The 24540-nt window shown below is 41.5% G+C and overlaps 1 protein-coding gene across 2 annotated transcripts in view; it reads left to right on the top strand.

Moving 5' to 3' along the window:
• Positions 1–20487, top strand: part of LOC308126009 (anoctamin-9-like) — a 47324-nt gene extending 26837 nt beyond the window's left edge. The window contains exons 12-24 of one of the 2 annotated variants that reach the window (XR_013936412.1): positions 474–578; positions 912–1076; positions 2850–2886; positions 4276–4387; positions 5500–5554; positions 5639–5736; positions 6619–6815; positions 10875–11027; positions 14130–14293; positions 14369–14494; positions 15702–15795; positions 15880–15992; positions 17760–18844. Coding sequence is in view for 1 of the 2 variants with exons in the window: in XM_080490083.1 (XP_080346209.1) it covers positions 474–578; positions 912–1076; positions 2850–2886; positions 4276–4387; positions 5500–5554; positions 5639–5736; positions 6619–6815; positions 10875–11027; positions 14130–14274; positions 14369–14494; positions 15702–15795; positions 15880–15992; positions 17760–17793 (1434 nt within the window). In the remaining variant the exon portion in view is untranslated. Of the gene's footprint in view, positions 1–473; positions 579–911; positions 1077–2849; positions 2887–4275; positions 4388–5499; positions 5555–5638; positions 5737–6618; positions 6816–10874; positions 11028–14129; positions 14294–14368; positions 14495–15701; positions 15796–15879; positions 15993–17759 lie in introns of both variants that reach the window. The other variant, XM_080490083.1, reaches the window with a different exon arrangement.
• The last annotated feature ends 4053 nt before the right edge of the window (positions 20488–24540 follow it).

A 24540-nucleotide genomic window follows, 5' to 3' on the forward strand; every position in this document is an offset into this window, starting at 1 on the left:
AGTACAGCGTCTTCCACATCTCAAGCTGTGTTTAGATGGCGTTTTCAAGTGAAAGTTTCACAACATTTCAGACTATTGTCATGGCTGGAAGACTCTTTCTTTGAGAAAGTCTGTATTTTTTTCACCCTGAATCGGTCAAATGTTGATATTCTGGCTCAAGCTGCCGTTACGCCATCTTTAATATCCCAGAAATCCTTGCGGCCGGTTTTCCAAGATGACGTCAGTCAGGAAACATAAACAGTTTGATGGATACAGATTCTGGTTTGGTTGTAAACATATGACTTTGGTGTGATGGATTTAAGAAACTGCAGGTTGAAATTAGTGGAAATGAGTGGTGACGGTCTAGTTTTGGTTTATTCTCTGTGCAGAAGCCATACCTTTTATGGGAATTAGAGTTTAAAGATTTTTGGTAGAGGGAATCTAAATTAAACCATAAATAGTATGTGCTTATGTGTTTGTCTGTCTCTCAACAGGAAGAGCTGATTATGGAAATAGTCAACGATCCAAACTGTAAACCTAAACAGTTTAGACATTCATACCTGCGCAGTACTGTCGTCCTGATCCTGGTCACACTCATGGTAAGATACATGCTCATCTCTAAAGATTATTTCAAAATGGAATTTGCTTCTAATCAGAGAAAATGTGATGGTAAAATGTAATCCTTTGTATGAAATTGTTTGAATACATCTAAGCTCTGGTAACGTTATGGTTTATACATCAGATCTGAAAGAAATTCACCTTGTCAGTCTCTCTCCATTTAAGACTATATTAACTCTGAGATTTTTTTGTGTTTTGTTAATTTCGTGTACTTTATTATGTCGTTATCTATTTTCAGGCTGTCTCCACTTACAACAAATATTTACTAACGATCATACAACAATAAAAAAAATCAACACTGTGTTTTGTTGCAGTTAATGCTGATTATCGGTTTGGCTCATGCTCTGGTGGTGTTTCGAGTGGTGGCAGCCCCGCTGATGTCTGAATGTCAGTGGGAATTCTTAAAAGACCACGCCAACACTGTGGCTGTGATGCTCGGCGCTGTGCTGCATTATGTCACCATTCAGATCATGACCCGGGTATGGAAACTTCAACTCGCCTATCAGGAAATGTTTCAAATAAAATGTTCCAGCTGAACTACTTTCACTCTGAAACTGACCACACTTTTGAAAAGGCTGAGATTAATAGGTCACCTGACCCTTGCTTCCAATGTGTATGAAACACCTTCACACTGACTGAATTTTATTACCCATCAAATGAGGTAAAAATAATTGACTGCCGGGTTAAACTTTGTATAAACTGGGTCATAAGATAATGTTAGAATGTGTACGGGTACGGGTACTTCTTCTGTCGCTAAGGCAGAATTACAGTTAGGCATTGTGTACAGGAACATCCATATTACATTCAAGTCACTGAGGATGTGTCCATGATGGTGAGTTAGAGGGCAAAAAGCTTAGAGCAAAACATAATGTCGTGGTTTAGTCAAAAGAAATGGGAGCAGTACGAGGGCTTATTTTGGTTTCAGCAGTGACCAATTCCTCAGATCAGTAAACTCCAAGTAAGAAGTGAAGTTAAAGATAGTTATCGTGCATACATTAGATGTGTATTTGGATGTGAGGAAGAATTGTGGAGCCTTGTTTGTTCCTGCGGGTTTTTATGTTTGTCTTTTCTGTGTGTTTTTCTCTTCAAACTTCTTTCAAACTCTTCAGAGTTATTCTCTTAACTTACTTCATTTATTTATTTAATTATTTAAATATTGTACATTTAAAGAATACAGTGAAATTCACGTATTGCTTTAAAATGGCAACTGAAGGGTTGTGAATACAGTGGAACCTCTAACGAGCGGACCCAGTGAGAGGGACAACCTGTACTGGGCGGACACGTCACTGTGCACGGACACATATTTAACTGTTAACACACCTTAATGAGCGGACGACCTGCCTGACGGGGACAACGGACACGTTTTATATGCAAATTTCAAGCTGAGCAGACACTTGGGCTGGACCTGATTATTGGAATATTCAGGCCACGGGTGTGCACGTGATTGCATCCATACTCCACTCTGGGCTCACTTCCATGCACGTTCCATAAAGTAACGTAACGATCCCGAAGATATCTCCACTTCTGCTACCCGGCGTTCTCACCTTCTCTCAAGTAGTTTATGTTTCACTTCAGGAGTTCTGAACCTCTGGCTTTTTATTTGCTTTTGAATTATGATTGTTCAGACGGGGAGACGGAGGATCTCCTCACACAAGCGTCCAGTAGACTCTGGCGCATGCGTAGTCTGCGCGCACAGATCGCGCGGTCGACCGCAGACGGTCAGAGCGGAGCCTAGCGCACGGAAAAAGCACAAAAATATATACAATTTCATTATATACACGGTGACCACAACAAAGCAAAACTTTCAAGTGTAAATTTAGAGGTTATTATAGCAATATGGAAGTAGGAGGTATATCTAGTATATGTTCATATACACTGAACAAAAATATAAATGCAACGCTTTTGTTTTTGCTCCCATTTTTCATGAGCTGAACTCAAAGATCGAAGGCTTTTTCTATGTATGCCAAATATTGTTGACAGATTTGTCTAAATTTGTGTGAGTGAGCACTTTTCCTTTGCCGAGATAATCCCTCCCACCTCACTGTTTTTGTCCTCTTCCACCTCGGCCAGGAGTTGGTGTTCTTTCTGTGTAATTATTGTTCTTGTTATATAGTACAAAAGAAATTGACAAGAGAAAGGTTCTCCTGTGGCCTCGTGATACACTGATGTTTTATACAGACATGAGCAGATCCCTGCTCTTGTCTGCACATGTGTTTCTTATATCCCTTTGTGTTTCTATGTTATTGGTGCAGGTCAACAGATGGGTGTCGCTCAAGCTGTGTGACATTGGTAGGTTCCATTTGACTTGATTATTTACTTAGATGGCCTGATGATCCAAATATCAGCATTAATTTCAATAGTGTGATCACAATACCTATTTGAAAGGTTTGGAATAGGACAGAATGCAGTATTTTGCTGTGCATTTTATTCACAATACAGCAGAGAGTACATGTTGAAAGTAAGACCTTTTGTCTTTTCACAAAAATATCAGTTTGATTTTAATTTAATTGCAATAATTGTAGAAAATATTATTTAAGAAACACAAAAGGGTATAAAGCTGACTAATACTCACAAAACAGTTGGAGAATTTTGCAACCAATTAAGTTAATAGGGAACAGCTCAGGTGCACCAGTTGGTGTGGTCAGAATATTTTAAACTCAGTCACAATTTCACTAACAATTTCTTCAAATTCTCACTTAAATGTGATAAAACAGTTTGTATAAAAACTATTTCTATCTGACCATATTTACACGATTTTATCAATAAATGAGCTGCAGGTAAATTCAAAATTAGTTATTTTGTTTCTTGACTGAAAATATTGTCTGGTTTGTTTATGTGAATACAATAATTTTGTTTACTTTTTACTAGTGCTGTCAAAAATAACACGTTAATTGAATTAATTGATTTGAAACGTTTAATTTGTTAAAAAACGTAATTAACGAAGTTTGTTTACTTACGTTTTTTTTTTTTTTCACTCCCTCCTGGAGCAGCAGCATGTGCAGTGTCTCTGGGCGCAGCACTGTGACTCCAGAGCAGCACAACACCCAGTGGAATAATGTTAAGGCTGAAAGTTTCACTTTAAAAAGTTAACTGAGAAAGTGAAAGTCATTAGCGAATTTAATGACCACAGAAGAAATTCTGCAGCAAAACACACACACACACACACACACACACACACACACACACACACACACACACACACACACACACACACACACACACACACACACACACACACACACACACACACACACACACACACAGTATACAGGAGAGCCAGGGAAAGAGAGAAAGAGCAGAAGTTAATATTTTACCTGAAAGTATTTCCTCCAGCTTTAGCAGTTTGGTGGATGCCAGTCAGCCAACATGGCAACCTGCTGTTTTGCTGCAGAATTCCTTCTGTGGTCATTAAATTCGGCTTTACAAAGTAAAGCTAATGACTTTTACTTCAGCCATTAGGTAACTTTTTAAGGTGAAACTTTCTGCCTTGATATTACTCCACTGGGTATTGTGCTGCTCCGGAGTCACAGTGCTGCTGCTCCAGGGAGTGGCAGGCAGTGGAAATGTTTTTGCTCACGTGTGTAGAAACTGAGTTCTGTTATTGCCTTATAAACTAGATCAATGTGGGCAGTTCTTCCCTGTGCATTCATATTTGTGTTTTTGTGTATGTGTATTCAGAGAAGACCAACTCACTTGCAGCCACAGAGAGGAGCTTCACAGTCAAGATGTTCACGTTCCAGTTCTTCACTCTCTTCTCCTCTCTCTTCTATGTGGCGTTCTTTCTGGGCAGGTACTATGTGACCGTCATATGCAGCTCAGATGTAACCATTCTTAGGTTTTCATGCATTTAACAATGTCCATACAGTATAAAGTATGTAGCTGACATAGAACACAATGTCTTTCAAGATAGTCACGTGAAAAAAAAATTCACAGGAATTTTTCATGAATTTTCAAGAAATTGTCACGTATTGATGTCTTATCTTGTTTTTATTCATCTCTGGAAAAGAAAGTGATTTAATAGCAGGTAAATAACAAAAAATGACCTTGTGTTACTCATTAACCAAGAGATACCAACAAAAACGCAGATTCTAACTGAGGGAAAAGTTAGGATACCCTACCCACCAACAGCTAGTGTTCCGCCCTGTGGCTGAGTCCCGAGACTACATTTTAGGGTTTTGGAGATTCTCTTAGCATCTTGTGTTCTGGTTGAATGGGGTGAACTTGCTTGGACAGTCAGATCTGGGTATGTTGGCAGCTGTTTGGAGACTATTTTCCAGACAGTGCAATGCCTGATTTCAAATTATTTTGAGATCTTTTTAAATCACTTAGCAGATTCAGAAGCTGCTACAATCTTCTTTCTGATGACCTCAGGCAGCTCTTTAGATCTCACCATGGTGTTCACTCTCTGTTCAGGTCAGGAGCACAGCAAACTACATTTCTGAGGTTTAAATAAGGCCAGTCTTCTTCAAATTGCGCCGTTACGATGTTCTGATCATGTGCACCTGATGTGATACAACTGTGTGATGGGGTCCTAATTTATTCCCCACCAGAAATTAATTATTTTTATTATTTACATTTTAAACAACTTTTTTAAAAGCAGTTTTAATAGTTTATGTATAGTTCTTCATTGTTAAAATTGACATTACATATCCATATTTCCAAATATGTAAAAGAACAAAACAAAAAAAGTAGGCTTTTGTCGGGTGTCCTATTTTTTTCACATGGCAGTATATTCAGAATGTGTAAAGGCTCCAGTCGTCTCTTTATTTTGACAGTCAGTTGCTGTGATTTAATAATTTTGGAAAATATTATTAATCATAAATGACAATAATAATACAATGTGGGAGAGAGAGATTTCAGCAGCTCCTGTGAAGTTGATCCTGTGATGCTGTCTTGTTACAGGATAAATGGACATCCAGGAAACTATGTGCGGATTGCAGGATTTAGATTGGAAGAGGTATAACAATTCCCTTAGTTTAAGTTACACAGGGTGGGTGCTGGGCGGCTGCCTGAACAGTGTTGTGTTGTGCTTGTTTTCTAGTGTCATCCTAGTGGGTGCCTGACAGACCTCTTCATTCAGATGGCTGTGATCATGCTGCTCAAGCAAACTCTCAACAACATCTTCGAGTTCACTGTGCCGTGAGTAGGCTTTGTTCTCAATTTCATTTCTCTTGCAAGGACAAATACATACATGACTTAAAACAATTTTTGAATTTGACTTTCAGGTGAATTTTAAAACATAAAAAGTTCATGCTCCTGTGATATATCATGAAAGTAGGACATTTAAGTAGAACATCAACATTTATTACCTTATTTCAAACAATTTATTGAAACAAACGCCAACAGCAGTGAACCACAACAAAACATGTCAACGTCTCAATAACTTCATGTGTCCTTGAGCATCACTCTCAACTTAATCTACATTATGGACCATAGACACACAGTGTGTGATCTATATTACGTCTCACCTAAGAAAATGCTAGCTAAGGAGACAGTGACAACTGGAGCATCCATCCACTCATTTACCCATCCATCCATCCATCCATCCATCCATCCATCCATCCATCCAACTGGTCTTGGGACTGTGGAAGGAAACGTCCGTAGCTGCAGACAATCAAATAAAACATGTGAAATCCATATTGAAAATTGTCTGAGCTTCAAATCAAAACAAAAATGTCTTCTTTATGAAACAACAATGCTAACTGAAACACCACTATTCAGATCCACAGCAACACACCCAATTTTATATTAATTTTGTGAAGACAAAATAATTGACTTCTTTAACAGTCATAAAATGCATGAACAAGACCAAAATATTTATCGGTGGAAAAAAACAGGGTTATCAGTAATGTCTCATTTCTTCCTTTGTGTCAATTGTATGAATTCCCAGATGCAGATAACTTTGGGAAAGACAAAAAAGAGAAAACATCCATGCAATGAATTTGTTGAATTGTGTCATTCTGTCAACTACACAAACAGAGTCGGGCAGTGTGTGATATCCTGAATTTACATGTGTTTCAGTTGGTTAAAAAGCTGCCTGAACAAAAGTACTGCGAAGAAGCTGGAGAGGAAGTGTGGTTACTGTTACAGGAAGACCTGCCGAGATGCACATGGACAAGTTGATCCGTGTGATATATGCAAACTGCGAGACTGGTTGCGTAACTATCACCTGGCCAATAGTGATGCGTTCAGCCTCTTCAATGAATTTCTGGAGATGGGTAGGTTTACAGAAACAGGAACATTACGGTGTGATGTGTGTGTACATTGTGTATTTAGTCGTGTTTCCCTATTTGAATTTTGTTGGCAGCCAGGGATTTGAACATTCCCTACATTATTTCAGTAAGCACCTGTATTTCTCAAAATATCTCAAAAATAAGCTGCCTTACCTTCAATCAAATGAGAAAAAGTTGATTTATTTAAAAAACAAAAAGCAGATTAAAAGCAACGTTCTTGATCATAATTGAAGCAGTAAACATACAGGTAAGTGTAGCTTCCTGCTGGGCATCTCTGCCTGTCACACCTCCTCCAGTGCCCATGGGTCAGCTGCAGGGTCATCAGCCAGGAACCACCATTGACCGATGTTTTGCCCCTTTAATCCTGGAACATTTCCTGGTGGCGGGGCAGTGACAGGGACATCTCCCTATCACTCCCTGCAGCTGATGGGTGTTACCCCCTGCGGCTGTTGTTGGGGTTAGTTGGTCTTTCCCCAGCACCTGTCTTTCAGCACCTGGTGATCAATTATTTCTCTGCTTTCGTCAGCTTCCCTCCAGTCACTCCTATGTCCCACAAGAGGCGAATGGTTGACCGCCCTACAAAGACTTGACATCCCACCTCAATGGTAAAGATGGTGGTGTTCCAGCCAGCCTCACGACACTCAATAGCCAGCTTGGCGTTCTTGGCCTTCTTTCGCTCTAACGTGGCCTCAATCCTTTCCTCTTGTGGGATTGTGAGCTCGATGCGTTTCGTTTGCCGACGAAGCAACGATGTTAGGATGGAGGGATGTGGTGGTGATCTCCGTGGGGAACTGAAGTTGTCTTTGATGTTAGCATCCCTTACTGACTGATCAGTGGATTCTCTCAGCTCAAGGACCAGCCTGGACTTCTCCTGCATATATCCCTGCCTTATGGACTGCAGTGAAAGTTGGAGCTTGTTTTTCCCAGAGAGACACAGTGGTAGGCCCAACCACTTTCGGTTGAAAGAGTTGGCTGTTCTGTCCATGTTGCTTGCGGTGGATGAGAGGATCTCACTCATTTTCAGCGGCTGCATCACCCTCCTATAGAGACTGAACTGGTAGCACCCAGGCAGTTGGCTTTGGTCGATGTTGGACAGGCCGTCTGTTCGCTGCTCGGACAGGAGGTGGATTTCCTCTCCCCCGACAACAAAGGTGGTGGAATCAACCTTGACTCCCCTTCTGATTGACAGGGAACATGACTTGGTGGACTTGATCTTCATTCTTGCCCAATCCATCAGTTCGTCCATCCTTTTTAACAGTCGTGATGTGCATGGTGCTGTCTGAAAGAGGTTGGTGACGTTGTCAATGTAGCTCCTCAGCGAGGGTATTCTCTGCCCAGTGGGAGTTTGATCCCTCCGACCATTTGTCTTGCTCCAATGAGAATGATCTCAAAGGCTGCCACGAACAAGATTTGGGAAATGGTGCAACCCATAACAATTCCTACTTGTAGTTCCTGCTACCCGGTGGTAAAATCTTGGAGGGCAAATAACATTTGCAGGTCACTGAAGTAGGCTGTGATCAGGTTCTGTATGCAGGGGGGCATGTAGAAGAACTCCATGGCATAGTTGATCAGCTGGTGTGAATCTGATTCAGAGGTGTTGGCTTGGTCAAGCCAGATGATGTGTAGATCTGTCCTCTCCCGCTTGGCCTTTTCAATCTGGTCCCAAATCATTTTAGCATGCTCTACACACCCTGGGAAACCTGGGACTCCCGCTTGCTGGCAGTTGGTGTCAATATAGCCATTTTCAAGCAGATAGGCTTTGATAGGGTTTTGTGTGGGGTGTGATGCTGCCATGGTTTGCCTATTGGGTGATGTCATAATAAAAGCTCAACTTTTACGGATTGAGTAGTGGAAGAGATGTACTTATCAAGCCAATTCTCAATGTTGTCTACCGTAAAAGCAAAACTATTGTCCACTGAACTGATACTACTCGCAAAAGATGTGTTTTGTCCCATGCCGCCAGCCAACAAACCTTTAAAGTACATGAACTTGCCCAAGTAAGTAGTCACAACGTCACAATGTTTATTCTCACTTTCGCGGCAAGGTGCGGGCCACAAAATATCGTCTCGCGGGCCATTTGCGGCCCGCGGGCCGTGAGTTTGAGACCCTGCTCTAACCACTTCTTAAACACAACTGACTTTGCTTAGCAATCCTGTAACGTGTTCTTCGAAAAACTAGGAAGAAACAAAGTTATTGGTTGGACAACTAAAAAGACAATTCTGGATAAATTATGCAGATATCGTGACAATACTGGTTTTAAAACATTCTCACACGGGGGCACCATTATGTTGGGATTTATTGTTGGTTATTAGTGTTGAATTACGTTCTATTACTTATAGATTACTGAAAATAATAAATCTCTGGAAGTAATTTCTGAAAGATTTAAATTATTAATGAAGTAAACAGTCATTTACTCAATAACTCCTAAAATAATCGAGTAATTACTTAAAAATGAACAAATTATCAAAAATTTATTGATCAAATTTAAATAAATGGGGCACCACCAGATAAACTAAAAATAGCTAATACCAAAATATCAGTCTCGTTTCTAAAAAGTTTAAGTTAGTTAATATTTCTGTGTAAAATATTACAACCTTAAATAAAAAAGAAGGTGTGAGATCCGAGCACAGACTGTTACAAACCAGTGAATTGTCAACAATACACAATAATCACCAAGAAGCGTTCAATTCAGCTAACAGTGTTTATTAACAAAATGTATTAATTCATGAATACATCTGAAATCTCATAAATCAACACATTTAAGCAGCAAACGACATCTAACACAGAGATCTAATCTATTAAACAGCAAACACTATGTACAAAGAGTGTGTGTGTGTGTGTGTGTGTGGGGGGGGGGGGGGGGTCTGGAGTGCTGAGTGATGGGTATAATGACCACGAACGTCCACCAGGTGGAGGCAGATGTCCGCGGGTCAATGTGAGTGGGTGTAATGACCTCGAACGTTGCGCTCCGCAAAGCAGCGTTACCGTGGCGATTGAGACGCTTTTCGAGGTCACGTGACGACCGGACGACGCCGTCAGTCTGGTTCTGAGCCGGAGTTCTAACTGGATGTCGGAGCATGCAGTCAGAACTCTGGTGATCGGTCTTTAGTGGCACAAGTTAGCAGTTCGGATGCTAATGTGGCTATGTGAGCTTATCTGGAGAAGATAAGCCGAGCGGCAGCGGACACGCGCAAACGGGTTAATGAAAGAGAGAAAAGGAGAGAAGAGTTCTGGAGCGGTTCTGCTAACACGAGAGTCCAGCAGTTATCAACAGGAGCTGGGTCAGCATCCCAGAGTCTCACAAGCATAAAAATAAACACACAGCAATAACAGAACATCATTCTACCTATTCTGCCCAGACACAGCTCTCTTATTGGGTCAGAAGGTGGGTGGAACGAGCCTCCGTTGCTGGAGGAAATCCTTTGATTTGCCACACCGGGCAGGTCTTTCGAGTCCAGTGGGTGCAGAAGCGAGCTTCATGTTAGCAGGCACGGGGAAGCTGCGCGGCTGGAGGGGAGCGAAGTTGGCGTGCAACTGTGTGGGTCCCGTTGAAGGAAAAGAAAAGAAACAAAGTACGTTTCCACGGTTTTCCAGCTCGTCCTGCGGGAAGTGTTCGGGCCCAGTCCGTGTGAGTCAACACGCGGCCCTTTGTGTCCCCATACGAAGTTCTGCGTCTGGATCAACGCGAGTCCGTCTTGGAGATGCTTGAATTTTCGTGTGTTGGACTTTTATAGTTGTGCATCATGGTCCAACCCCTGGTGCGCTCCGGCTGCGTCTCAGCCAATCTCCTTGGGCTGGTCTCAGGTTTCCAGACCATGGGTGTGGCAGAGTTGGTGGATTCCCCTGGTGGTGAGCTGCAGGGATGCAGCTCCCGAGGTGGGGGCCAGGGGCCCCTTGGTGGGGGGGTGGGGGGGTCACGGTCACGTGACCAATGGCGAATTTTTCCAGTGGTGGTCACATGTTTTTGTTCTCAATCAGTTTTGGCACATGAAATTTGGATGCTTTTATGTTGCTTGTGACTGTTTATTTTTTTTCCCTCTCCAGTGGTTCAGTTCAGTTTTACCACCATATTCGTGGCAGCATTTCCTCTCGCACCCCTTCTGGCTCTCATCAATAACATTTTTGAAATTCGTTTGGATGCTATAAAGATGGTTCGTCTGGAACGACGGCTGATCCCCAGAAAGACCAATGACATAGGTGAGTTTTGTTTTTATATGAGTTGATTTATTTATTTTTTTTAAAGTGGGCAACATTTTTGAGAGGTTACAATAAAAGTTCCTACCTTCAGGATCCTTATTCCTGTTTCTTCTTTTCTGTGGTCACACATGAGCTACACTGCCATCACTGGTCAATAGTGCAAGAGTCTCCGATGCAGCAGTCAAAATGGCGCCAATATGGCCGCCATTTTATTCCGAAGCACCACAGTGTCACCATTGGTGGGAGGACAACCATAGAAATGCACAATACCACTATTTTTTTTTTTTTTATTGAAAAGATTTTCAAAAATAAGACAGCATATCAAAATACAAGAGTTTAAAAGTACTAAAAACAGACACCGGGTACTGAAAACTAACTATATAGCACAGTTTAACTTGACATAAATGCATTTAAAAATACACAGATCAACACTCATCTACCTACATCTGTATATATCAGCATATAAATTCCTAATACGTCAAAAAGCTTTTTAAAATATTCAAATGCATGCCCGGTTGGGCCCCTCTTTCTCTCGGGAAGCCAGGGCTATATATATATATATACACACACACACACGTCATAATTTCATTACATTTGTGTGTAGACCTATCTCGGTTATTTATCTGCTTTTTTCCTTTGTCAATAGTTGTTTTTTTTTGTATTTGTTCTTCTCCCACCCCTTCCAGATATTTTACACACACACGATTTGTAAATATTGTTTCGAGTGTCTTTTCGGCATCATTGTCTTGTATGCACGTTGTAAAGTTAAAAAAATAAATTCACTCATAACCATTAATCTTTCTCATGTTGATGCACTGATAAAATCACAGCAATCCCAACCACGTTGTATACATTCATTAATATGGTATGACAAAATTACCAGTACGTGTCAATGTCGACACAAAAATCTTTTAACACAGTAAAAGTTAAAGGAGCAAGAATTTACTGTTGTGGTGTTTCTGAGGCTCAGGTGCGGATAAAACAGTCGGGTACTCTTACAGAGAGTTTATTATAAAAGTAGAGGAGAAGGAGTAGGAGTAGGACAAGAACGAAACTAAAAGTGAAAGTCTTAACTCTTAAGTCTTGGTTGAGTTACCACCGGGCTCGAGCGGCGGACGGTCGAGGCTGAGTTGCAGGGCGGCGGGAGAAGCTGCTGGGGCTGGAGTCAGGGCTGATCAGGACGCAGCGATAGGGGCGCTATGCCGGTTGTTAGAGCGCTCGGATCCAGCGCCGAGTGGAGTCAGCCACCCGTTTAAGAAGTGCAGATGATCAGGAGAAAGGAGCTCCACCCGGTGAAGCAGCTGAACCGAATCAGGTCATTAATGACCCCAGAGTCTCCACTTCCTCAAACACAGCAAGGGGAAGGGGAGACAGAAGAGGAAAACCCAAGTGTTGGCCAACAGCGCCCCTATGAGGCCACTGAGGAGTAGGGCATGACAATTACACTTTTTAATAAACCAACACATGGAACAGGATAGAAGGAGCAATATAAACATAGAGCAGCTAAAACTGTGAATTCTTTCATTGCTCCTAACATAACTAGATAACTAGTCCTACTCCCATTAATACTGATATAACTCCTCTTACCATCCCTTTCTTATTAGTGCTGGCTGATACATAGACAAGAAGGCAATTCAGGAAATGTGCGAAGAAATAATAAACTTTTAGGAATATATTAGAGGTGCACCGATTCCAGTATCGGGTATCGGCTCGTACTCATACTCATAAAACTGCCACCGATAAGACTTTACGGCAGCGCATGGTTTACGGCACGTCACTGCAAATTTTAAAGGGCTTTGAGTGGGCTGTGCGCTATTTTTTCTGCCGTCTTTTTCGAAAATTGACCATCCAAATGACAGTTGGAGGTTTGCTTCTCTGAAATGGAGCTGCCGCTACTTAAACTGGCTTTAGCAGCAAAAACACAGTCTGTGTTTGGTCTGTTCCACTGAGCGCACCCACACCCCGGGCGGCCCGTCACTCCTAAATGAATGTAGAGGAAACCCTGCAGTTTCTGACAAAGTTTTATTGAAAGCACTTTTGGTAAATGTTTGTTCTCAGTTTTTTACAAAGTGTTAACCCTGCCTGCGCCGGTCACCAGACCGTGGTCGGAAGACGCAGGGGAGACCGTCTTCTCCTCCGGGGCCGAAGCTGTCCTCAGCTTCAGGGTTAACTCTCTCGCCTCACAGCCGGTTTTTGAGATTGAAAACATGTTGTATTTATTTGCCAATTACTTTTATGTAGAGCTTCTTGCTAGACCCACTCTGCATATGCATGCTCGCTACGTCACGCATACTGGTCAAGGGGGCGTACCCAACCACTGTTAAAGGGGTCGCGCACACACACACACACACACACACACACACACACACACACACACACACACACACACACACACACACACACACACACACACACACACACACACTCTGATAACAAAGGTTTTATTGAAATGTTTTCTTACAGTATATGTGGCAGTGCCATTAAATAACAAATTTTGGATGTCAGTACATCACAACGTGGGAATGTTGTTTAAATAACATCTGTGGAAAAAAATAAATGTGTGTATTGGCCTAAGTACTCTGTATCGATATCGGTGAGCACACGCAATTACCAATACACTACTTTATTTGAAAAAAAGTGGTGTCGGTGCATCCCCAGAATAGAATGGCCTTCCCCCTTGCGTCATTCCCGGAAGTAACACAACTTCCCCCTACTGACAGCCTCTTGCGTCATTTCTGTGGGTATGGTGGCAACCGTGTACGCCGCCATATTGTCGGCCATTTTGAATTCTGCTCCGGTGGGGCCTCCATTAGTGGTATTACTCTGCTCAATACTGTCCACACAGGTCATCAGTGATATTACTCTAGTATAGTTGGATTTTTCAAACATGCTTTTGGACTGTGGAAGGAAACTAGAGTACCTGGAAGAAGCCCACAAGGAAAACAAAAAAATACCACAAAGGCCTTCAATCCCGCAGTGAAGCAGGGATCTTGTTACCATTGTAAACTCCTACATCACATGACATTTCTGACAGAAACATTTTAAACAAATATGTGTGTGCTGATATTGAATGTGTATTATTTTACTTTCTTGTGTTTGCAGGTATTTGGACAAATGTGTTGGAAGCCATTGGTGTGTTAGCAGTCATTGCAAATGGCCTAGTCATTGGCGTCACATCAGACTTCATTCCTCGCCTCGTCTATCGTTACCGTTATGGCCCATGTGCGAATGGAACTACTAATACACTGTTAGTCATATTTCAGCAGGTAAAGACACCTTATAAAATGTAAACAACTTCATTTCAGTGTTGCCTGAATATGCCCCTTTTGCTGTCGTTGCAGCTGCATGCAGGGTTACATTAATGACACTCTCTCTAAGGCCTTCATGAGTCACCCAGCAGTTCAACTGGACTTTAACATAGATCAGATGAAGACGGAGGACATCATACACAATGTCACAGAGTGCTGGTAAGAAGACTTACTTTGCTCAGTTCTCTCTCTCTCTCTCTCTCTCTCTCTCTCTCTCTCTCTCTCTCTCTCTCTCTCTCTCTCTCTCTCTCACTCACTCACTCACTCACTCACTCACTCACTCACTCACTCACTCACTCACTCACTCACTCACTCACTCACTCACTCACTCACACACACACACAGGGACATTTCAGCATAGAGGACAACGTCTCACACACTTATGATTATTGTGACGGATCTGAAAAATCCTTGGTTTTCTCGACATCAACACAGGGCAACAACTAATTTAGTGCAAGCCATCCTCACTATTAAATAACGCAAACTCTGCATCATGCCAATTTTGAATGTGCCTTGACAAATGGAGTATGTAACTGCACACAAATGTACAAGACAAGGCCCATGTAACTATGTTTTTAGTATTAAATTTCTTACACCTGATTGCACTCTTTATAAAAATATTCGAGCCATTATGCACCTCAAAAAAAAAGTTGAATACAATGTTGAGATTTTTTTTTTAATTGTGCACTTTTTTATTTTCTCATGCACTTCAACAAAACAAAGTAAAAATATCCAGCACATGTTTTAAAATGCTTTGATTTATGAAATGATTTCAGAATTAGTTATGAATTAATAAAAAATTTTTTGTTAATAAACGCCTGTTAGCTGAATTGTACGCTTCTTGGTGATTATTGTGTATTTATTGTTGACAATTCACTGGTTTGTAACACTCTGTGCTCAGATCTCACACCTTCCCTTTTATTTAAGATTGTTATATTTTACGTAGAAAAATTAACTCACTTAAATAAACCTTTTACAAATGAGACTGATATTTTTGGTATTAGCTATTTCCAGTTTATCTGGTGGTGCCCCAATTTATTATTAATACATAAATAACAAATTTATGCAAATTAAATTTTTTTTATTAATACATTATTGAAGTAATTACTCGATTACTTTAGGAGTTGTTAATGAGTAAATGACTGTTTACTTACATTAATAATTTAAATTTTTCATAAATTACATATATATATATATATGTTGTTGTTGTTGTTGCTGAGGGGTATTGCACAAAACCAGGATAAGAGATTAAGGCTGGAAATATTGGTTGTTATTATTATTATTGGTTATTTGGAATGTTTTCCCGATCAGCTTATCACATTTTTGAGACTAAAAGAACAAAGCACTAATTTTGTTACGCATGTAGTTACAGAGACTACAGGAGTGATGTGGACTACTCCCTTACTTCTCAGTTCTGGTTGGTGTTGGCCGTGCGTTTCGCCTTTATCATCCTTTTTGAGGTTTGTAATGAAGAGGTCAGTGAAAGTATGTTCCACTTTTTAACACAAAATAATTTGAATATGTATCCTTGTTCATTTTTACAGCATGTTGTGGTGGTCTGTAAGTTTATTGCAGCCTGGTTTGTTCCAAACAATCCCATCGCCGTGAAGAATGATCGCCTGCATGACAAACTGTCTCGGTTGCAGGAGGAGCTACGGTAAGTCACGTTTCTGAACAAAGTATGTTGAGGTCATTTCACATGAATTTTCCTCCAGAACACTAGTCCCTATTACGTACAGTGTCGTGAAAAACTATTCTCAAATTCCTATTTTTTTCTGGGAGATCATCAAAAAAGGAAATATCAGTCAAAGCTAACCCAAGCAAACCCAAAATGCAGTTTTTAAATTATGATTTTATTTATTAAGGAAAAAAACTTTTCAAAGCTCCTTGACCCTGTGTGAAAATGTAATTGTCCCTTAAACATAATAATTGGTCGGGCCTGGCTCACCATGTTAGACCCGACTCACCATGTTAGAGACCTGACTCACCATGTTAGAGACCCGAGTCACCATGTTAGACCCCAACTCATCATCTGAGAGACCCGACTCACCATGTTAGACCTGACTCACCACATTAGACCTGACTCACCATGTTAGAGACCCAACTCACCATGTTAGACCCGACTCATCATGTTAGACCTGACTGACCATGTTAGCCACCCGACTCACCATGTTAGACCTGACTCACCATGTTAGACCTGACTCACCAGACCCGACTCACCATGTTAGACCTGACTCACCATGTTAGAGACCCGACTCACCATGTTAGACCCGACTCACCATGTTAGCCACCCGACTCACCATGTTAGCCACCCGACTCACCATGTTAGACCTGACTCACCATGTTAGACCTGACTCACCAGACCCGACTCACCATGTTAGACCTGACTCACCATGTTAGAGACCCGACTCACCATGTTAGAGACCCGACTCACCATGTTAGACCTGACTCACCATGTTAGACCCGACTCACCATGTTAGCCACCCGACTCACCATGTTAGACCTGACTCACCATGTTAGACCTGACTCACCAGACCCGACTCACCATGTTAGACCTGACTCACCATGTTAGAGACCCGACTCACCATGTTAGAGACCCGACTCACCATGTTAGAGACCCGACTCACCATGTTAGCCACCCGACTCACCATGTTAGCCACCCGACTCAACATGTTAGACCTGACTCACCATGTTAGACCCGACTCACCATGTTAGCCACCCGACTCACCATGTTAGACCTGACTCACCATGTTAGACCCGACTCACCATGTTAGACCTGACTCACCATGTTAGACCTGACTCACCATGTTAGCCACCCGACTCACCATGTTAGACCTGACTCACCATGTTAGACCTGACTCACCATGTTAGCCACCCGACTCACCATGTTAGACCTGACTCACCATGTTAGACCTGACTCACCATGTGAGAGACCCGACTCACCATGTTAGACCCGATTCTGCTGGTGATTCGGTGCTCGCTGACCGAGCGCAGGTGTTTCTGTTAGTGGTCCTCCAGCAGGTCCCGAGCAGCCGGGACACCAGGCCATATAGATCAAATTGAGGACAAAAATAAAATAAACCAACATGAAAACGTTAACTAAATTAATGCAACAAAGTTAGAGGATTGCCATAACAAAACTACAAAACTGAATGATATCAAATTGTGAAACGACTTTAGTTCAACTATAGGCCAAATACTCATTTTACAGTGTGGAGTACCTCTATTGAACTTTTGAGTTTTTGAGGAGGAAATGTATAAAAAAAAAAAACAAATACAGACAAACACTAAAAACACTATCATTGTTTTAAAAGATGCAAACTGTAGGGTTATACACAGGAATATTGTGAAAAGTAAATCTTTTGGCTTTTCAGGTAAATCTCCAATGTGTTTTCTGAAATATTTCTTTTCTTTTTTCCTTCAGAGAAATGAAACGCAGCAAATCAACTGAAGTTTGAAGCCTTGGCCGATTGAACATTGAAAAGTGATTAAAAGAACATTATATTTATGTACTTATCATTTGCAGACCAACCATGAATTTTGAGAACAATTTGTACAGTGTACTATTCTTTAGTGTTATTTTACTGTTTCTCGATAGCAGAATGTCTTAGTAAACTGTGTATTACATAACTATGCATCTTCTCATGTCCAGGCTGGAGGTGTCTCGTCTCAAAACAATTGAAACCGGTCAACTCTACTTGGTCATACATTAAGGTCCATAAATATTTACTCCAATTTTATTCCAGTTGTGATATAATGTCCATGGACATGAAGTGCAGACTCTCAGCGTTCATTTGAGGGTATCCACATTCGAATTGGATGACAGGTCTACGTGTTGTTTTGTTTCTGTTGGGGGAGGGGGAGGGGGGGGGGGGGTGCTGGTTCATCCCGGACACTGTAAGAGGAAGAGACAAGCCCCCCCCTCCATGTCATGTTCCTTCAGTGGAGCGCAATATGAGCCGAAGGTTTTATCAAACAGATCAAACTGAGTGACGCCGTGTCAAAAGCCTTGTAAGATTCTTTGTTACACTGGAGGCACTGATGCAGCGGTGGAATTGTTTCCTGTCATGCAGAAGGCGGCAGTTTGATTCTTTGGCTGACTCGTAGTTTTTCCTCGATCAGTTATCCCTCAGTGGGAGTTGATTTTCTTTTTTCAGTGGACACGTGATAACACACTATTCAGATTAATACAGAAGCGCGCCAAGGTGAGGCTGAGGGAAGACATTTCACACTTCACGCACAGAGTTATTAACATTAGTGCTTTGCACGCTGGGCCAATGGGGGGCGTGTTAGAAAGATCTGAAGCTGTAGTTTAACGAGAAGAAACGTCAAGCGACGACCTTTAACCACTCACTAGTAATGATGCTATTTGGTGGGGGCATACATGCTCAATGCACATTACGCACATTGTCCTATAAGAAAATTAAACGACGACATTTACTCACCAAGAAGCCACGCACACTGTTGGTTAATTACATTTGTGTTTGCAGTCAATAGCTCCAATTCCATAAAAAAAAAAAAAAAAACTGCTCTCTCTTCAAATTGCACTTTTATGTTGACCAGTTCATCATCAGCACATCACATTTATTTGTTTCCAGCTTCACGTCTTAGTATTGCCAAAGCATCAACAGCTGTAGAAACCTGTGTAGTTGGCGTCAAGCACCACCCACTTCCACGTGATATTGTGCTCTTAATACACCGAACTGCCGTGACAAAAAGATATATGCCACGTTTCTGTGCGTACACACCCTTTCTACATGAGGTACCTGATATCAGCCCAATTAAGGAAGCATTTCTTGTCGTTTCTCGTTCAACTTTAGTCTGAAAGGAAGACAAACCAACTGAAGTCCACCGTGTGAAGGCCTGGCAGAGCATTGAAAATGAGTAAACCCAGCACCTCGGGCAGTCGACCAAGTTCTAGAAACGAACATATTATTTTCAATTATTTAAAGAGCTTATGACGCCAAAACATTTTTGAAAAAAAAGCAATACAAAATAAGAGTATATTTATTCTCAAACATTTTTTGTCATACCGCTATCATCTGCAAGGGAAAACCTTCGAAAAAACGAGTGAAATAAAAGTCCTGATTCTCGCTCTCCGCCCATCGAGGTCTTTCAACCTCCTCCATCTTGCCGTGACGTCAGAGGAGTACCAGGCTCCAGCAGCCAGGCTCAACACACAGAAAAGTCAAGAAACAGAAATATTTTCTGACATTTCACACTGTTCAGCGGAAGTTGAAGACTTTTTTTTAAAAGAAGAAGAGTATGACAGAGTGTTCACGGGAGCGTTAGAGGTCAGACCCCACAGATTTTGGGGGGGTTGACGATCAACCCAGCAACTACGGCCCAGATTCAGTCAACCTGAAGACAAGACACCAACAACGATCGTCAAGGCGACGTAATTGTGTCCATATCAGTTCTAGTGGGACACGACAGAATAAAGACTGTAGATCTGATGTGATCATACATGTTCCACTCACCACGTCCTGACTCCACAGGTAGAACCAGGCGCTAGTTCGGGGTGCCAGGGTCAGTTTTAAATGAGCATCACCAAAGCTCCCTAAATGGAGCAATCTAATGCATTGGGGACGACTAAATACAAAAATAATTAAAGCAACATGGAATATGGTGTCAGAAGTGCTTTTAATTGCCGTTTTGAGCCCCTGAAATGAAGGGATTGTGGTAAAAAAACAATGCTTTCGTTCCTCACATTGGTATGCAAGCTTTTTTTTTTCAACCCACTGAAAGTCTGCAATTCAGCTGCATCTGAATCTTTTCATTCACAATTCATTGTGGTAATGTACTGAATCAAAATCAGAACACACCATTTCTAAATATTGATGGACCTAACTATGTATTTGATGACATCTTGACCTTTATCCAAGTGGCTTTATCATTTTCTTTATGCTGTTCACTAGACATGGATAGTCTAACTCAGGAATCCTTCATGTTTTAATATGTCTCCATGCCTCAACACACCTGATCATAATGTTCACAGGATTGAGTGGTATGGATGGAGGGATGAATGGATGGAGGGATGAATGGATGGAGGGATGAATGGATGGAGGGATGAATGGATGGAGGGATGAATGAACGGACGGACGTCATCATCAAATTTTGTGAAAAGAAATCAATAAAGAGCTTCTCATTGCAAACAGATGTATTGGTGTATGTGTATCAGACAGTGTTTGCTGTTGGCTGCTTACAGTATAACAGAGGCCTTACAAAGTGCTGAAGCAGCAACATCACTCTCACTCTTCATATCATCAAACAAAACTCATTTCTCCACATAACAAAAAGCACATCAACACAAGACTTTTAACAAAAAGGTGAAAATAAAGGCTCAGTGAAAACATTAATTTTCAAAGTTAGCTCAGCTTTGCGGGAGCATTCGTCTACTGCAGCATGGCCATGACAGCAACACGCACCGTGAGGAAAACGTTTGATTAAGGAGCCAAAACTCACCAGAAACTGTTGATATTCACAAATATGTGTCCATGAATCAAAAGTCCCAAAGTATCCTTTCGCAGGTCTCCATCAAAGTTTTTTGGGTCATTTTCATGTCTGAATGCTGCTCTCCCTCAGCTTTCAGCTCTGAGCTCTGTGCATCCAGAGACATTATAAAGAGTAGACGCCGCATCGACCGCTATCTATTGGCACTGGCGGTGGCGCCAATAGTCCCTGTTTGGCCGGAGCAATGGAGTGTCGAGCCTCGCTTGAATACTCAACTGATTTTCACGTGTTTTTTTTTCCTGCAAACGTCATACTGAGACTGGACACATGGTTTGACGTATTTTAATATTCATAGTGGGCTAAACAATTCTTATTCTTTAGCCCACTATGTTCTGATTTGTAATATATGATAGGTAATTTATAGAACACACACACACACACACACACACACACACACACACACACACACACACACACACACACACACACACACACACACACACACACACACACACACACAAATATATGATGTACAAGCAGATTGTACACTACTCAGCAATTTTAATAAGTTGAAAAATAATATGAATACATTATAAACCCATATATAACATACAAGACAATAGGCAAGTTATCAATCAGAACAAAATCTCGATTTTTTTTTTATGTTTAATTCATTTCAGGCATATAGCACTTCACATGTGTACAATCACATACTTAAACCAATATCCATATAGAGTAGAACCTCTGAGGAGCAGCCCCGGTAAGCACGGATTAGTTTTGAGAGCTGAATATTCGCTGCTTCCCCGCAGCACGGTGCTGCACTACTTTCTGCACTGCGTGTCCGCAGACTGTGCGCGGGCCGCGGGTGATTCATGATTGCATCCATACAACACTCTGGGCCGACTTCAATGCACATTCCATAACGTAACTATCCCGAAACTATCTCCACTTCTGCTGCCCGGCGTTCTCCACCTTTCCTAAAGTAGTTTATGTTTCACTTCAGAAGTTCTGAGCCGTCAGGCTCTTTATTTGCTTTTAAATTGTGATTGTTCAGACGGGGAGATGGAGGATCTCCTCACACAAGCGCCCAGTAGGCTCTGGCGCATGCGCAGTCGGTGCACATGGGGGGAGGGGGGGGGGGGGGCGAACCATAGACATATACACAAGACGCCTCACCGACTGGCAGGAACATACGTCAGTGCGTCCGCCATCTTGTGAGGGGCATTTGTCAGGACTTCAGCAACAATACCACGTCACTGTTCTGCTTTTGGTTGTACAAACAGGCAAAATAAGGACAATGGACTGCGTGGGATTACCTTCCACAGGTAGGAAAAACATTTTATTGTTGTCGTTGTGTTTAGCTCATATAACATTAACTTGGGACATAGATGAGCTGGAGCCGTGGGAAATGCTCTCTATTCCCTGGCTTAAGCTCGCCCTCAAACAACAACAACAATATCAACGTCTATTCGGTTCATCTAACGGAGACTATTTTAGTTGCAGTGGGTAGAATCATACATTTCAAAAGAAATGAGTTGCTCAGAACCAGTCAGTGTACTGTTCCCCGCCTGTTCCAGCAGGAGAACCTCAGTCTGATCCCAGTAGGAAGTTCTGTCTGGCTGTGCTCAAACAGCTGAGCAACATGTCACACCTCACTCCTTTTAGACATACTGACATGTACACAAACATTATTATTATTATATATATTGATTAGGATAGCAGATCAATTAATTGCACGTTGCACAAGCAGTGAATTAATGTGATAACAGAGGACTCTGAACATGTAAATCCTTTTTTTCCCACTAGGACCTCTCCTATGCACTGCCCACATGTCCTGATGCTTTGACAGCCAGACTCAGTGAAGCCATGGCCGAGGTGGAGAGTCTGAGAAGAGAGAAGAGGAATGAAAAGATGGAGAACGGAGGGCAAAGAGCACAGTGGGGGGTCTTCTGGAGGAACTGAGAGAGAAAAATCTAATAAATGAAGTGCTGGAAGAGAATATGTCATATAATATGTAATAATAGATAAATGTGTCACAATAAATAAATATGTAATAGGTGAATATCTAACAATTATTTTCTATGTAATATTAAATGTTCATTGTACATAAATGTCACATTGTGTGTAAATAAACACTTTACATATTTTTGTCATGGGCTCCATCATGTTGCTGCTCTAAAAGGAGAGGACAGCGTCCCAATGTCCATCTGCAAACTTCTTCCATTTCCTCTCAATACTTTCTATAAGTATGCTACATTAAATAAATGAATGGAATAATTTTGTATCTAATAAATTAAAGCAATAAATCAGTTGTCTTGACTATTAACTCTATATTTCAGCAGCACACACCTAACACCCCACTAAAACCAGGGAACATCAAATACCTCAGCATTAACATCTCAGCCAAACCCTCAGACTTGGTGCATTTAAACTACAACCCCTTATTAAAGCAATAGAGGAGGACCTCACTCGATGGAGGACACTCCCTATTTCACTTATGGGGAGAGTAGCAACAATCAAAATGATGGTCTTGCCTAAAATTAACTACATCTTCTCAATGATCCCAACAAAACCACCAAAAACCTGCTTTAAAGGAGACATATCATGCTTTTAAATCCTTCCTTTTTACATATAAATCATACAGTTGTGGTCTATACAACGCGAAACTGCAATGCTTGGGTCTGAATTCCTCATTATTAGAGCTCCACAGGCCCCTTTTCAACCCCTTTTCTGATGTGCTTCTGAGAGCAACTCGTTTTGGGGCGGTCTCTTCAAATGCAAATGAGACACTTCATACCCCGCCTCCTCTCCAGGTTGCAGAGGTGACACTCGGTTCAACGCCACCCTGTTCGGCCATCTTTGTAGTTTGATAGAACAGATACAATTATCTAGCGGCGCAGAAACTTTATATTCACACATTATTTACAAAATGTCAACAACGGAAGATTTGTCCATCCAGCCATACATGTTGGAGCCAGAGTCGGACCCGGCGGAGCGAGATGAAAATGACGATGATGCACCTTCAGAACAACGTCTTCATATGGATGTAACGCAATGGTGTGTTACTATATTTACACTAACTTCTCCATCCATGCCCACTACTACAATACTGCCTGTATTACAACGACTATTTAACACAGAAGTTACATTATAATCTAAAACGAGCACACAGCGCTAACATATGAAGACGGTGCAACTGCTAATGCTAACAAAACAATGACAGGGACGTCTTATCATCACACTTTTTAGCGTTATATACAGCTTACCGAAGTGCTCTGTTCGTCGTCTCCATAGATAGAAGGAACTGACCGCTCAATCAGACCAAGTCTTTCGGCAAATCCTTCTTTATACTGGCGGAGGTTGCTGAAGCAGTCGTCCTTAAAGTGATTCGCGCACACAAAAATGACCTTACCCACAGATGTGGGTACATTTCTGTGAAAAATAAAACTCAACCAGGCACTTCGAAAAGGTTCTGATGCTGGGAGACGGTGTAACGAAGCTTGTGGGTTACTACATCCAACAACCGAACATTTCGACTTATCCTCTCGTAACTTCGGTTGGACTACAAAATCGCAGCGAGAAACAAAAATGGCGGATTGCTCGAAACGTCGATGTCCTAATTTGGCAGTTCCGCTGAGAATACTGTGACGTCATTGTTCAAAAAACGTAATAGAGAATAGAAAAATCGAAACCGATCGCAAAATATGACCAAAACAGAATATAAAGATATCAACGGAGCACCTGAAGAGACT

Source organism: Lipophrys pholis (assembly GCF_963383615.2).
Source record: "Lipophrys pholis genome assembly, chromosome: 2".
Classification (NCBI taxonomy): domain Eukaryota; kingdom Metazoa; phylum Chordata; class Actinopteri; order Blenniiformes; family Blenniidae; genus Lipophrys; species Lipophrys pholis.